This window comes from Pelophylax lessonae (genome assembly GCF_965119305.1).
Source record: "Pelophylax lessonae genome assembly, chromosome: 9".
Taxonomy (NCBI): Eukaryota; Metazoa; Chordata; class Amphibia; order Anura; family Ranidae; genus Pelophylax; species Pelophylax lessonae.
The window spans coordinates 147,423,274-147,438,544 of NC_138776.1; the positions used below are offsets into that span (position 1 = coordinate 147,423,274).

General features: G+C 39.1%; 1 protein-coding gene across 2 annotated transcripts in view; it reads left to right on the plus strand.

Moving 5' to 3' along the window:
- ADAMTS14 (ADAM metallopeptidase with thrombospondin type 1 motif 14) overlaps nucleotides 1-15,271 on the plus strand; it is a 250,961-nt gene that overhangs the window by 115,942 nt on the left and 119,748 nt on the right. The window contains exons 5-6 of one of the 2 annotated variants that reach the window (XM_082269283.1): nucleotides 9,691-9,774; nucleotides 13,732-13,888. In XM_082269283.1, the coding sequence (XP_082125409.1) occupies nucleotides 9,691-9,774; nucleotides 13,732-13,888 (241 nt within the window). The remainder of the gene's footprint in view (nucleotides 1-9,690; nucleotides 9,775-13,731; nucleotides 13,889-15,271) is intronic. The other variant, XM_082269284.1, reaches the window with a different exon arrangement.

A 15,271-nucleotide genomic window follows, 5' to 3' on the forward strand; every position in this document is an offset into this window, starting at 1 on the left:
TTTTTTTTCCAATAAAAGTTTTACTTTATTTAAAATAAGTGCACAAGATACAGCGATGATCAACATTCATCAAAGTCAACCGTAACACGCATTGCGGTACATAAATTTTGAAGTTATTAACAAAGGTTTATAAAACTTAATACACATGTTGGAGGCTGGGGGGGGGGGTGAAAGGAAAAACATGTAGATATACAGAATCAATTTAGATAATCGTTTATCAGTTAAAGGTACAACATATCTCTTTAGGAAACAATTTGGATCGAAGATGTTTAAATCTGCATAGCCAATATGTTTGAAGAGAGACATCCCCTCACAGCCCTGGTGTAGGGGGGGTGTCTCACCTCCTGTAGAAAGATAGTTTGGAATCCACGAAGGACAGTGTGTGGTCACATGCATTTATATATAGATTTATTGTGTAGTATGTTATGGTTGTTGGAAGATATTCCCATCTTTGAGTTTTGTGTATTGGTTTGTGGTTCGGAAGTGTAACCAACAAGCCCAGGTCTGATAGAATTTCGCTGGTGTATCTTTGGCAATATGTATGAGTTCTTCCATCTCTGCTATCGTGTTGATCTTTTTAAACCATTCACTTATTGAGGGAATGTGTTGTGAACCCCAGTGAATGGGAATACACAACTTGGCAGCATTTATCATGTGTAGAGGAAGGGTTTTGCAGTATACAGATATTGGAGTGTCAGAATGATGTAGTAAAAGTTGCGCTGGGGTGTATTCTAGAGCAAGGGTGGAGACTTTGGTTGTTATTTGATGTACTTGTGTCCAGAATGTTTGGATATGTGGGCAAGACCACCAGATATGCAAAAGGGTACCTTCTTCTCTGGAGCATCTCCAACATTTATTCGAGTTTTCGGAATTGAATTTGGATATTGCTTTTTTTAGAATGATCTATTCTATTGATTACTGTTAATAGAACAAGAAAAAATAAATGTGATGTATCAACTTGTATAGCTCACATATTTATTATAAATTACACATTGCTACTATAGAGGGAAAAAAGAACTTAAGTATCTTAGGAATCAAAACATATAAAAGCAGCATATTTTCCATATGCTGTTTGTTAAAATAAAAATCATTTAAATTTCAGAGAGCTGATTAAGGCATCTTGAAAAAAAAAAAAAAAAGGGGGGGGGGGAATTTTCATTGTTTTCACTGGGGAGATTTTTTCTTACCTCCTGTCTCACCGACACTGGTCCCTAGGACAGGAAGTAAGGGGAAATTTCTTAAACAGAATAACAAACATCAATTTAAACCTTTGTTTATTCAAGTTAGGATTATTACCCTAATTATACAAGAAGCAGAAGAAGAACCAAAACAATGGTCAAAGATATTTTAAATGATCAATAACAATAAATCCAACACATTTCCAGGGGCTCAGACAATCCTCTTCATCAGGGCTTGTGTATTATGAAATCTGGTTGACTGTATTGAAATGCAAAAACAATTTTATAACACATCATAAGTTTCTGCCATTGGCAGTTTGGGCAGTTTAGAGCCGTCACCAGATCGGGAAATGAATGGAAATCTCCCCAATTGGGGACTAGAATAGCAATATTAAGACGATTATTATTATTATAATACAGGATTTATATAGCACCAACAGTTTACGCAGTGCTTTACAACTTAAGGGCAGGCAGTACAACTACAATATACTTTAATACAGTAGGATTTAGAGAGCCCTGCTAATTAGAGCATATAATCTAAGAAGGAGGGTCAAGAGATACAAGATGTAATAACTGTGGGGGATATGCTGATGGAGAAAGTAAATGTACAGTTGTTAGGCGAGGGCCAGATAGGCTTCTCTGAAGAGATGAGTTTTTGGGGATTGTCTCATAATGAATAAAGTAGGAGATAATTGGATAGATTGGGGTAGAGCATTACAGAGGATGGGAGAGGCTCGGGAGAAGTCCTGGAGGCGAGCATGGGATGAGGTGACAAGGGAGCTAGAGAGCAGGAGGTCTTGTGAGGAACGAAGAGAACAATATGGTTGGTATTTTGAGACTAGGTTAGGGATGTAGCTGGGGGCAGGGCTATGGATGGCTTTGTAAGGTATTATTAGTATCTTGAATTTAATTTGTTGGTTGAATGGCAGCCAATGGAGGGATTTGCAGAGAGGGGTAGCAGATAATGGAAAGTTATGGCTGGAGTTCCAATTTAAAGGGATATAGTTTTTCTATAAAATAATATTTAGATTAAATAAAATATTATACCGTTTGATGCCTGTGGAGTTTCTCATTTATCCAGGCCATGGTATATTTAGAAATAATTTGCCACATTTAATTTGACTTGTTTTGTTATGTTGAAACAGCTAAGAAACATGGTCAGGATTACAAAACAAGTCCAGTTGAATGTTATTAACTACAACGATATATTCAGTTTGTTGGAATGATTTTTCCAAATTATCCATTGATCTCGAAAGAAATAAGGTTTACATAATTAACAAATATCCTGAGACACTTTAACGAAAAGCTGGATACAGGCGCATTAGTTGGCGACTTTGTGTACCTTGCCAGATCTATGGATCTCTTTTATGATTTGCAAGATATTTATGTATGCATTATCTTGTTCATGATCACTTCATTATATTTTTGTTATGGTTACCTAATTGTACGTGGTAAGAAAGATTCCTGAAGGCGTTTCAGGTCAAAACAGTGTCAAGTTCCATAACAGCTGGCTCCGTCTGCACTTGAACCAGCGCCAGTCACTTTCTTGCAGCATGACTCCTCTGTAGGAGTTCCTAGGCTTAATTCACTTGTGTGAACTGTGTCATACCTTCTAGTGGAGACCCTGCTACCATTGAAAGCATTAACCCATCATTGTTGTGCTCTGAGCAGGAATACGGCTGTTTTATTATTTCTTATAGCTGATATCCCCTCTGGGAAACCGTAACCTGCAGGTGTTTTTCTCATCAAGACACAAAGGTTGTTTCATTTCAGTTTCTCAGAGGCTAGAGGTCCTTGCAGGGAAAGTTTAAGGCAAATAAGAACCTGGACAAAAATGAACAGTGGTGGGTCTGTTAAAATAACACATATACTATGCTTTTTCCCCCAGCTACTGCAATCCTGCATTGTGACTGTTGACATAAAACCTTTAGCTCAGTTACTCATGATCTCTGTTAAAATAATAGCAAGCACTAAATTTATGGCCACACACACTTCTGCAGTCAGCACTAGTTCCCCCTTCCCGTTCTCTGTATTTTGGTTGTCAAAACTGGTAGATGTATGTCTTGTACGTAAATAAACAATTGACATTAAAGAATATAAAATGTTTTATCAGCAAATACATTTAGAAATAAAATACAATTGAGGGAAATGTGTAGTTTTTTTTTTTTTTAATAATCTTTATTTTCATTTTCAAAAAGAAGGAATACAGAATAATACAACACATAAAAGGATATAACAAATGTAACGGTGAGCAACAATGGTAGATCATATAACAATCAGTGATCACGTATAAAGAAAGCAGGTTTTCTCAAAATGTAGAGTATGCCTATCGGCCAACCGGAGGGAAACCTCATTCAACTCCTGCTCCGCTGTCCGGGCCTAGCCCCCAGGGAAGATCCCCCGGGGTGGTCCGGTAGCTCCATGACATCCTGTATGAAAAATTACGGTGCGGCGCTGCCGCTGCACTGGTATACAAATATGTGTAACAAAACAGATAGAACAAAAGATCAAGAAAGAGGAAAGGTCACTCCCAAGGGAGCTGTGAGAGTATAGATATAGAAAAAAAGGGCAAGAAGAAAGTAATCTGCCTGAGAATAACACAGTCGTGAAAGAGGGGCTATAACCGGGGAAGTCATGGGGAACAAGAAAATGCCATTCAAATCCCGGGGACCTAGCCTAAGCATCCCCATATAACCACTTTAGTTGTCCGGAAGCTCTTCTGAATAGAAAATCTAGCCCGTCCAAATATCCATGAATAAGGATTGCTGGCCCCTAAGAGTCAGCACCCTCCGTTCCGCATCCATGACCCAATTCACCTCTCGTTTGCACTCAGCCAAAGTGGGACAAGTAGTCTGTTTCCAATGCCTCAGGATCAGGCACTTGGCAGCATTTAGCAAGAATGGGGTGACACTGCGTTTATACCTCTTAATGGAGGACATTGTGAAAGAGGTACTGGAGTGGGGTGCGGCCGGGGGGGGGAATAGCCAATTTCTGAATCCAGGGGCAAACTGCATCCCAGGAAGGTCTAAAGAGCAGGCATTCCCACCAGATGTGAAGGAATGTACCCTCCTTGCCACAGCCCCTCCAGCACCGTGGGTCAGCATTAGGAAACATCTGCGCCAGCTGTGTGGAAGTTCTATACCATCGGGAAAGGAATTTATATGAGAATTCTGATAGAGCAAACATGGGCCAGGAAAATGTGTAGTTTTATTAAAGAAGAAGCAATTAAAGTAGAACTAAACCCCTTGATTTAACTACTTCTAAAAACAGATAGATTCAAGGCATGCCTTGAATGATAATTGTCATAGATGCATGTGCTCTCAATTAAACTGTCAAGGCATCAAAATGCTGGTGTCTTAATTGATCACAACTGTATGGCAATGGCAGCTGTAGGTAAAACAAAGGCTAAGCTGGCAGCTTCGTTGGTTGTAAAGGGTAGGAGGGTTTAGTGCCACTTTAACTGGGGGTTGTCATAATTTATCACTCACTGGCTTATTTATTTGAAATGCAGCATTCAAAAGTGTAATTGGCAATAATAGCCAATCATAATTCATTACACAACAGAAAACTGAAATAGTTACATAGTGATTTAGGAATAGGCAGCATGTTGCCTCCTCCCATGAATCAGTGATCTGTCTTATGTACAAACACTGTCACTGTCAACGCACAATAGCCATCATATACCCTGTGTAAGCTCCAAAATCACCCAACATGTGGCTAATACAGGTTTAGGACTGCAAAGCAAAGGAGTGGTGCAGGGAAGTTGGTTTTAAGTGAGTTGGGCATTCAAGAGATTCTGTTACTTTGAATGGGCAAAACGACAGGCTATCTAAAAAAAAAATTGTGTCCATTGAGTTAAACTTCTCACAAACTCCAGGTGCCTTGTGCATCACATAGTGCAAGGGGATATTGTTGTGTTAATCTTAGCAACCACTCAGATGTTACAGTGGTTTTAAACCCAAAAGCAAACAATTTTTATATTTCAGTGCACCAATTCTTAAAAGTGATGCCTTTTTTTAGGCTTTCTTTTCTTTTTTTACATGGTAATCTGTCTAGTAAGTCTGTTGTTTTTCAATAGAACCAGTTCTCTTGCAAAGTAGATTTTAGAGTGTTAAGATAAACCATTTACCACTGACAGGTGTGCTTAAAAGGATTAGCTTTTATTTATTAATGTAAAACCTTTGTCCCAAAAGAAAAAAAAACTGTTGCTGTAACTGCTTCTGTAACTGCAGCATGAGCTGGGATTTAGCTTAAATTTGGTAGTGTATCTAAATCCACTAGTATATCTAACACTCTCCTCCCCCTTGACTGACAATGCAGCTGTCCAAAGGCGCCCCTTGCTCTTTCATTCAGAGTGGGGGCACTTTAATACAGGAGGTATGTTAATGGCCAGATCACCAGATGAAAACAGAGGAAAAAAAAGAAAACTAATGCAGCCACCACATCTACTGCAAGCTGCAAAATTTTACATTAAGGTGAATATACAAGCTTACTCTAGAAAAAGTTTTAGTATATTTACTTCTTCTGCAGCAAATCAATACGTGTCATTAATAAAACTGATGTTTTAGAAATCAGGCTTTTTTTTTTCTTGTTTTAAGAACCTTGACTTTGTTTACTATCTTGGAAACTGCGTAAGTAACTTTGCAGTAGAAAGTCTATATATATATATATATATATATATATATATATATCCAGAGTCCAGAGTGTTCATGTACGAGGAGATTTCACTGCCTCTTGAAATCCTGTATAGCCTGTATCCTCATGCTTTTATGGGAGGCGGATCATCCATCAATCAAGATGTGACATCCCACTCGATGTGTTCTTTTTTAGTTACTGGGCATGGAGGAGGAGGGAGGAACTGGGTTGTCATTTATAATCTTTATACACGCCCAAATGTGTGTTGTTAAGACCATGTGATCCGCATAGCTCAGCTAAAACCAGGAAGCTTTCTCTCCAGCAATAGAGACCAAACTGAGCATGTGCAGCTAAACCACACTTAATGTGCTTATCTGAACTTGCCCAGAGTGAATGTGCAGGAGGAGGATGATCTGTGCATACAGGATCACACAGCCATTTTACACAATGCAGAGGATTAATGACTTAGGTTACACAGTGAGTATAACAAGCATGCTATTCTACATTTATAGACAGATTTTACTGTTGTGGGTTTAGTAACACTTTAATGCACCCCAAATACAACTGGCCCTTTGAGGGCACAATATTGCTGATGTGGCCTGTGATGGAAATTAGTTTGACACCCATGGCCTAGAGTAACTACGTATATAAAAGTGTAAATGAGCAGACCAAAAGGGATCATGTTAATGTCATTTTTAGTTTGCGAAACATGTTTGTGTTTAAAAGATGTTTTACATCTGTTCTAATTAAGAACAAATATTCTAATATTTCTATGCCCAGGCTAAGGTAGGAAAAAGTGTCTATTAGTGAGGACAAATATTGATGAGATCCTTTCTACAATAGAAGACTTTGAAACTGCTTGAAAATGATGTACTGTAGTGAAGATGTGTGGTCCCATGCTGGAATTACAATCAAAATAGTAATTTGTACCAGGTATCTTCAATATTAGAACACAGGCTGGATTTTCACTTCAATTGAAGGGTGGACAAACCTTTCCCCAGGTCAATATTGTGAATCTTTGATAAATGTGATCCTAAAGATATATGCACATGGCAGGAACGAGAGTTTTACTTCTAATTTTTCTTACTTAAACTGCAAAAACAACCTGTAAATAACTTGACCCCTGAATGATTTTTCAACCTATTTTTTAAACCTATTTATTTTAACTATTTTTCTTCTTAGCCCTCTACTCTGTTTAATCGTAGGGTGATTTAAAAAGTATTTTTGACTCCTCTTTAAGTGAAATACTTATGGACTAGGTTTCTGTTCAGTTTCCATGCAGGCCTCGGGAAAGCTTGCAAAAGTCTGTTAAACCAAGTGTTAGAAAAGGGAAAGGACTGCAGGCTTGTATATTTATGTATCTATGGAGACTCTTCAAACAGTCTCCTCTCTGATATATGTTTCTTTATTTGGCGTTAACATCTTTCAAGGCAGCTTCATCCCTCATCCACCTAGAGCACAATTAGAACTATGTTCTTGGAATGAAAAGGCAAAGTCACTGGGTTATGTGATACCCTAATCCGGAAAGGAAGGGGGATACCATATTGCTAGCTTTTCTCTCTTCTTCACATACAGCTTTGGATTCCTAACACTGTGCCTAGAGAGACAGAATAAAACTGCTCTAAAATGCTACTGGCTAATGCACAGCTAACAGCTTATATAGGCTGCTTCTCAATACTTTAGCAGCAAAAGGAAAAACCACATATTTTTTTTTTTTAGCTATCAAAAGAAATACATACAGTATGTGTGTGTGGGTGTTTGTATATTCACATATATGCATTTTTTGACAGTATTAACTTTTCTAATGTCATTTTCAGACCATATGCTATGCTTACATTCAACCAAAAAAATTATTTAAAATATGCATTTAGTGAGTGAAACATGTAAGCTGTAATTGCTGACTTTCTTCTAAAATGCAAGTGCCCTAGCTGTTTCTGGCTTCCATTTTTGAAATCACTAACCTAGAATGAGCATATACAGTAAGAAAAGTCAGATTAAGGTCAGGGCCCCCATTCTGCATACTTATTCTGGGTCAGTGATGCAAACAAATAACCATTAGATGAGTATGGAAGCTAGGCAGCTTGCATTTTAGAAGGGAAGTCAGCAATGGTGGCCCACATGTTCATAAGAACAGGTTTCCTTTAATATTTAGTAGGGCAGTTTTATATTGTATTTCGCTATCCACTATCCATTATACTTTGCAGTATTGTTTAATACAGCATTTATTTTATTACTACTCTGATGTCTTCCCGAAGCTGGCAGAGCACTAAGCACATTTGTAAAGCACATTGCTGTGCTTTATAAATGTGTGCTTTGTTTTTGTTTGAAAGCAGCGGTATGGTTGGGTTAAGGCCAAAACGTGGCCTCAATGATATAATGGATTGTAACTAGCCCATGCAATATGATGGATTATAATCATTATATCCCATGGGCTGTAGCTGTGAGCAGATTTGTATCATAGTGTATATCTGCTTTTGAGCTTTTTTTAAGCAGTATCATTTTCAGATTCATTTGATTTGGTAAATGTAATAAATTGTTGTTACAGTACTCATTGAGTAATGTAAACTTTTGGGGGTTACTGTTGTATGGTTGTTTATGTCCTGTCGTGGTCCTTTGTGCACAATCTGGTGGTCAAATTGCTGGTAAACAGGGGGTGATAAAGGTTCATACTTCTGCTTTATCTGCTTTTTAGAGGAGCACCCTGGAAATCTGGAAACTTGGGTGTTCCCTTTATAAAAGTACTAATTTCAGTAGGAAGTTAGCATTTTGACAGGTCTTTCTGCTGTCTCTTTATTGGTCAGTGAGGCTGCCTACTGCAATAATAGGCAAATGGGAAGCAAGGGAAGTAGTTCCTAGATAAATGCGGTATTTACGTAGCAGAGTGCGTCAAGATTTTGTGCTCTTGGTTTATTGTGGCAAAAAGCTAAAACATGTAGGAAACTAGAGATGCATTTTGTTGTATTTTGATGTCAATGCACAAAGGTTAGAATCTCTAAAGGTACACTTCAACATTAAATTTATGTACCATTTATGAGTTATTTATCATAGGTAATTTACTTTTAATACAATTTGCATACTTTAAAAATTTGCATTTGCACATATATGGGTCAGGGCCATCTTACCGAATGGGCATGCTAGGCAGTTGCTCGGGGGTCCCACTTGCCCGAGGGCGCCACCTGCCCAGCAACCCAGCCCCAGCCAAGCATTAGTCCCAATTCCCATGTGCATCCCGCCACCGAACTTAGCAGATGGCAAGCACCTGTCGGCCCTGCGCTGCTGTCAGGCCACTTGGGTCATGGAGGGGTAGCCCATAACTGCAGGAATGCCTGTCCTCCTCCACAGAAACAGGCACACACAGGACAGTCAAGTCTGACTACTGTCTGTGTGTTTGTTCCCCGGACCCAGCCTCCAAACTTGAAAGCTGTCATTACCCTGGCACTGCTGTACCAATAAATACAGCCTTATCGATAATTTGCATTTTTATTCTTGTGGGTGATTGTGTAGGCAGGGCCCCAGTGCACTGCATTGCCTGGGGCCCTTTAATGCTCTTAAGATGGCACTGATATAGGTATATATGTTATGGAAAAATATCCCCTTCAGAAAGAACCTTAGGCAATGTCATGTTTCCTATGGCAGGCCTGTAAGTGAATTAGCCACCTGTTGAATATTTAAAGCAACCGCAACCACACTGCCTTTGGGACTGGAATGGCGACCCATATTTGTATATATTTCCAGAAAGGCTTGCTTCCAAATCAGTCTGCTTGGTAATAGGAATGTGGAATACAAAAAAGTAATTATATTTTGTGTTTGATTATTTCAGCAAATGTCATAATTTTGCCATTTTCAATTAAAAGAAATTCATACATTTTTGTTACAGGTAGATGAAATTTACCATGATGAATCTTTGGGGGTTCACATCAACATAGTATTGGTCCGTATGATTATGGTAGGGTACAGACAGGTAAGAAATTCAGAGAACGAATGTTGAAAAATAATAATGTGCTGTGAAAATACAATGCTGATGTATTATCCTGTTAAAATATATATCAAAAATTTGTTTAGATTAAAAATTGAATTAATGGTTTAATCAACCGTAATGCTTTGTTTTTACTTCAACCATTTCAAAGTGAAAAAGAAACTATGGGGACTAATTTTTTAAAAACATAATGGGATGTCTAATAAAACTTGAGGCCATTGGAAACTAAACATATATGGGCCACCAAACAGCCAGCATAGATCTGCCTTCTCATGAACTGTCTGATGCTTGTTATGGTGGAATCTTGCTTTGCAATAGCTACATCTGACCAGTTACACAGCCCTTTTTTTTCTTTTTTATTCATTATTCTATTTTCAGACAGTTACAAATTTCATAATAAATGCAATTTGTTCTCCAATTTTCTCACTTAACTCTCAAAGGGATCTAGATCAAAGCAGTAGCATGTCAGTGTGAAAATATTTTGAAGTGGTTATTCTGTTTAAACATTTAGTCCTCTAGTGCTGTGTTGCTAAGTACCAGTCTGATCTTGTCTCCCTCTGGTGAAGTCTGCTTCATTTATGTGATGTAGACCATAAAACCTTTTAGTTGTTCTTTACATTTACTTCTGTACTTTTGGAGATAGCAACTTTACACAACACACAATGATTATATGCCATTAAACCTGGCTTTGAGTGATGTGTTTTTTATTTTGTATATTTGAAAAGCTTTCTTAAAGATAACATGACTTCCTGTTTAAAAATGTATTTTGGTTACTCCAACCTCTTAGCTGCATTGCTTACATATATTAATGATATATGCAGGGCTTTTTTCTCAGAAAAAAGGTGCTGGAACTCAACCACGACCCCACCAAAACCCCCTCCCCAAACTGGTCAAAATTTCACTAACAGTAGGAGGGTCCTAAAGGGGCATCAAATACCAGGAATTCATTATGTACAGAGAGCAGAGTTCAGTGGGGTTACACACAGAGTGCAGAGTTCAGAGGTGTGCTACACACAGAGTATAGAGTTCAGGAGTGTGCTATGTGCAGAGTTCGGGAGTGTGCTACGTATACAGTGCAGAGTTCAGGGGTGTGCTACACACAGAGTGCCGAGTTCAGGGGTGTGCTATATGCAGACTTCGGGAGTGTGCTAGGTAAACAGTGCAGAGTTTAGAGGTGCGCTACACACAGAATGCAGAGTTCAGGGGTGTGCTATGTGCAGAGTTCAGGAGTGTGCTACGTATACAGTGCAGAGTTCAGGGGGTGCGCTACACACAGATTACAGAGTTCAGGGGTGTACTATGTGCAGAGTTTGTGAGTGTGCTACGTATACAGTGCAGAGTTCTAGGGGTGCGGTACACACAGAGTACAGAGTTCAGGGGTGTACTATGTGCAGAGTTTGGGAGTGTGCTACGTATACAGTGCAGAGTTCAGGGGGTGCGCTACACACAGAGTGCAAAGTTCAGGGGTGTGCTATGTGCAGAGTTCGGGAGTGTGCTATGTATACAGTGCAGAGTTCAGGGAGTGTGCTACACTCAGAGTACAGAGTTCAGGAGTGTGCTATATGCAGAGTTTGGGAGTGTGCTACGTATACAGTGCAGAGTTCAGGGAGTGTGCTACACACAGAGTGCAGAGTTCAGCCTTCTTCCACAGCTGCTTACCTCTGCATCCCCATCCACATCTCACTTTTACACCTCTTCTTCTCTAGTACCTCCCCTCACACTGTAGACGGTTTCTCCTCTCTCACTTGCAGGGAGATCATCCAGTGGGGGAGTCAGAATTTGCACTGCACCCCAGGCACCAACATCTCCTTTGTCCCCATCCTGCACTTGGAAAACACAGGAAGCCAGACCTTACAACAGAAAGTGATGAGCAGGGAGCAGAGGGCCTGAGCCAAAGATGGTGGAACTGAGTTCCACCAAGTTCCAGCTGAAAAAAAGCCCTGGCTATTTGACATTTTAAGATTGCAGTGCTTTCCCCCTATTTTTAACATAAGGTTTCCACTTTCTTGGCAGTTTCTTTAGTGTGTCATATAATGCAATGTTATAGTATTTTACGTTTTTATTATATTAGATCAAACCAGTCTACTGTGTAGCAAGGCCAGTTTCATAGAGCTGATTAAACAATGTTGAAATGTATATTCTTTAGCAAAGGGCTAAATGAAGGCTAAAGGCAATGTTTCAAAATGGCCGCACTCATAGTGAACTTTGTTTTAAATTGTGACACTGACAGACTTAGCAGAAGTTGATACTAAGTTTTAAGTCAAATATTTGTCACCTGATGGCTATCCAAATTCATCCCTCTTGGGAATCAAGTACACAATTACAATTTATTTTTGTTGTTGTTAGCAATATTATTTGGCAGTCTGCTTATTAGAATATTTAAGGCTGGATTCAAACCACTTCTATTTTATTTAGCATGCACTGATATGCATTTTTTAATGCATTGGGGTTGATTTACTAAAGGCAAATAGACGGCACACTTTGCAAAGGGCAGTTGCGCCAGAGCTTAGCAAATGAGCAGAAGCTCTGTTGACTTCCATCATCCAATAATGTGAAAGCAAAATGTTTTTTTTTTATTTTCCTTGTACATGATTGGGTATTCTTTGCAAAGTAAGGCTTTACCTCATTTACTTATCTCTGGAGCAACTGCGCTTGCAGAGTGCCACTGCACTTTGCAAAGTGCACAGATTCTTTGCCTTTAGTAAGTCAACCCCTTTGTGTTGCATAGATGTTTATTTTTGTAATGTGTTGCATTGATAAGCGGGTTTGTTATTCACACCAAGAACCCAAATATGTTATTTTGCTTTCCTTAACATTCTTTGTGGCACCTTGCACTTGTATTTAAACATAACTTTCACCCAGTGACACCAATGATACGAATTGGTGTGAACTGGTCCTATTGCATTACCATTCGATTTCAGTTCGTTAGTGTATTAGGCCTGTATTGATCAATGCAATCCAATGCAGTCCAGCAATCTATATTTATTACCAAAAAAAACCCCCACTCCCTAGTCCCATAACCCAATTCAAGTTAGACCACCCCCAAACCCAGGTACTTACTTACCTTTTCTCGAGGGCAGTCTCCTCTGTTTTTTATAGCCTTCTGCACAAAATGTTTGCTAGCAGTGACTTTCTATAATTCTAAGTTGAATGGGACCATACTAGAGATACTGGGGTTGATTTACTAAAGGCAAATGCACTGTGCACTTTGTAAAGTGAAGTTGCACTCTGCATGTGCAATTGCTCCAGAGCTTAGTAAATGAGAAGAAGCTCTGCTGACCTCCATCATCCAATCATGTGCCAGCAGAAATGCTGTTTTTTTATTTTCCTTGCATGTGATTGGCTGTTCTTTGAAAAGTGAAGTTTTACCTCACATACTAAGATCTGGAGCAACTGAACTTGCAGAGTGCAACTGCACTTTGCAAAGTGCACAGTGTATTTGCCTTTATTAAATCAACCCCTCTGTTCCGTTTCATTAAAGTTTATGGAAGTTACGGTGCAGGCTGCAATGAATGTTGTGCAGACGGTTGTAAACACCAGAGGTGTTCACCACCATCAGAAACAGGTAAGTAAGCACATGGGTGTTTGTGTGTCTGTTTGTGTGTGAGAGAGTGTGTTTGGGACGAAGTTGAAGAGGGAAAAGTAGCTTAGAGTAGGTCAGAGGGCTATGGGGGGGGGCTGTTTTTTCTCAAGGACTTTGTTGTGGCTGCCCTAAAACTCCAAACCCTATTTAACTAGAGGTTCTAGAAACATATGGCATTTTTGGTGCTTCTCTGAATTAGGATTCACTTCAAGTTACCCACCCTTTAATTATGCGTTTTTCAATGCTTGCTGTAACTGAATAAATTTGCTTCCTTATTTTAAAATATTAAAAGTTTGGATATTTTGTAGTAAAGGAGGTAATTTATCTAATGTGATCTGATTGTTGTACTTTCTCTGCAGTCCATCAGTCTTATAGAACGTGGAAACCCATCGAGGAGCCTTGAACAAGTTTGTCGTTGGGCCCATTCCCAGCAACGTTCAGATCCAGATCATGCTGAGCACCATGATCATGCTGTTTTTCTCACCAGGCAAGATTTTGGTCCTGCAGGTATGCAAGGTACTGTATTTTGTATGATGTCAACCAGGTATGTGCAGCATGCTGGTTGAGAGTGAGAACATAACCAATTGCTAATCTGTTTGTGTAGATAGATACTTGTAGGCTAGTTATAGATCAGTTTGGTTGGCCAGCTAAATTACTTTGTGCTTGTCTTGTTGACACTGAAATGCATATAACCTACTAAGGAAAACAGTTTGGCTAAAAGAGGGATTTTCACTGTTCATTAAATTACCTTTTACACAATTGATTTACAAACAAAGGTAATTTTACTAAAAAAATGTTTTTAAAATTATTTTTATCAGACTTTTTTTTCAGTTCAAGCACTGAGCCTACATTTTTTTTCCACCTGTAAAACCAGTTAATATTCTTATACGTCACAACTGGCTTTATATTTGTGTTGCTGCCTGTCGGTGTGTCTGTGTTGTTGCATTTTATTTGATGACATCATGCCGGCTACTAAAGCCCTTAATGTTGTTATTCATGTTTTTAGGAGCTGGATCGGTCGGCCTGCATTCCTGTGTGATTCCTGTGCATTCCCCTGCAGTGCGTTTGGCAGCCCATTCATTTGAATGGGCTGCAAATTGCACATGCACTATTTTTGAAAAATGTGCTGCACCAAGCTGCATGGTACTGTGGTACCATTCGATCGGGTACCTGCAAACCAGATGTGATCTGCATTTAGGAGTGCTCTTAACAAGGTATTGGCACCCGCAGCAGATCGCAATGCAGTGCATTTTGAATGCGGTGCAGGAAACACACCTTTCCAGCACCGCATTGTGGTGTCAACCGGCTGTAAAATTCAACTCTAACTGAAACTTTTTTTGATGTTTTAGACAGACTTGGTAAGTGTAAACACTTCTGTCAAGTTTTTATTGCTGTTCGTTGCTCCACCACTACTCTAATCAGCAACTGGGAGTAGGAGAAGCTTCTTTATGTAAGCTGTAAGTTACTAGTCATAGTCTACACTGAACTATGGTCATTCCCCATGGAACAGCACTGTAATTGGAGTAGCACTGTCATAGGGAGTGATTCACAAGCTCATTTATATCTGACAGAACAGGGTATTTTCTTTTCCTCCAGTGGCTGCATGGAGTGGTGGCATAGTAAAGGCAAAATGAGTACACTGGGTAGGCAGGCATTAAAGAAAACCTGTTGTTTTTCCCACCTTGAGCAAATCATAGGTTGGCTTGGAGTTTACAGCACCCACTATGTTATTAAAAAGCATATTATTGGAAATTAAAAAACAAAAACAAAGTAATTAATTGCCTTCTAATTATACAGAAGGGGTAAATAAACAAACAAACGGGGGAAGAACGACAACAGTTTAAAGCAGAACTCAACTCCTTGATTTAATTTAGAAATAAAACCAAAAAATTTAATGGT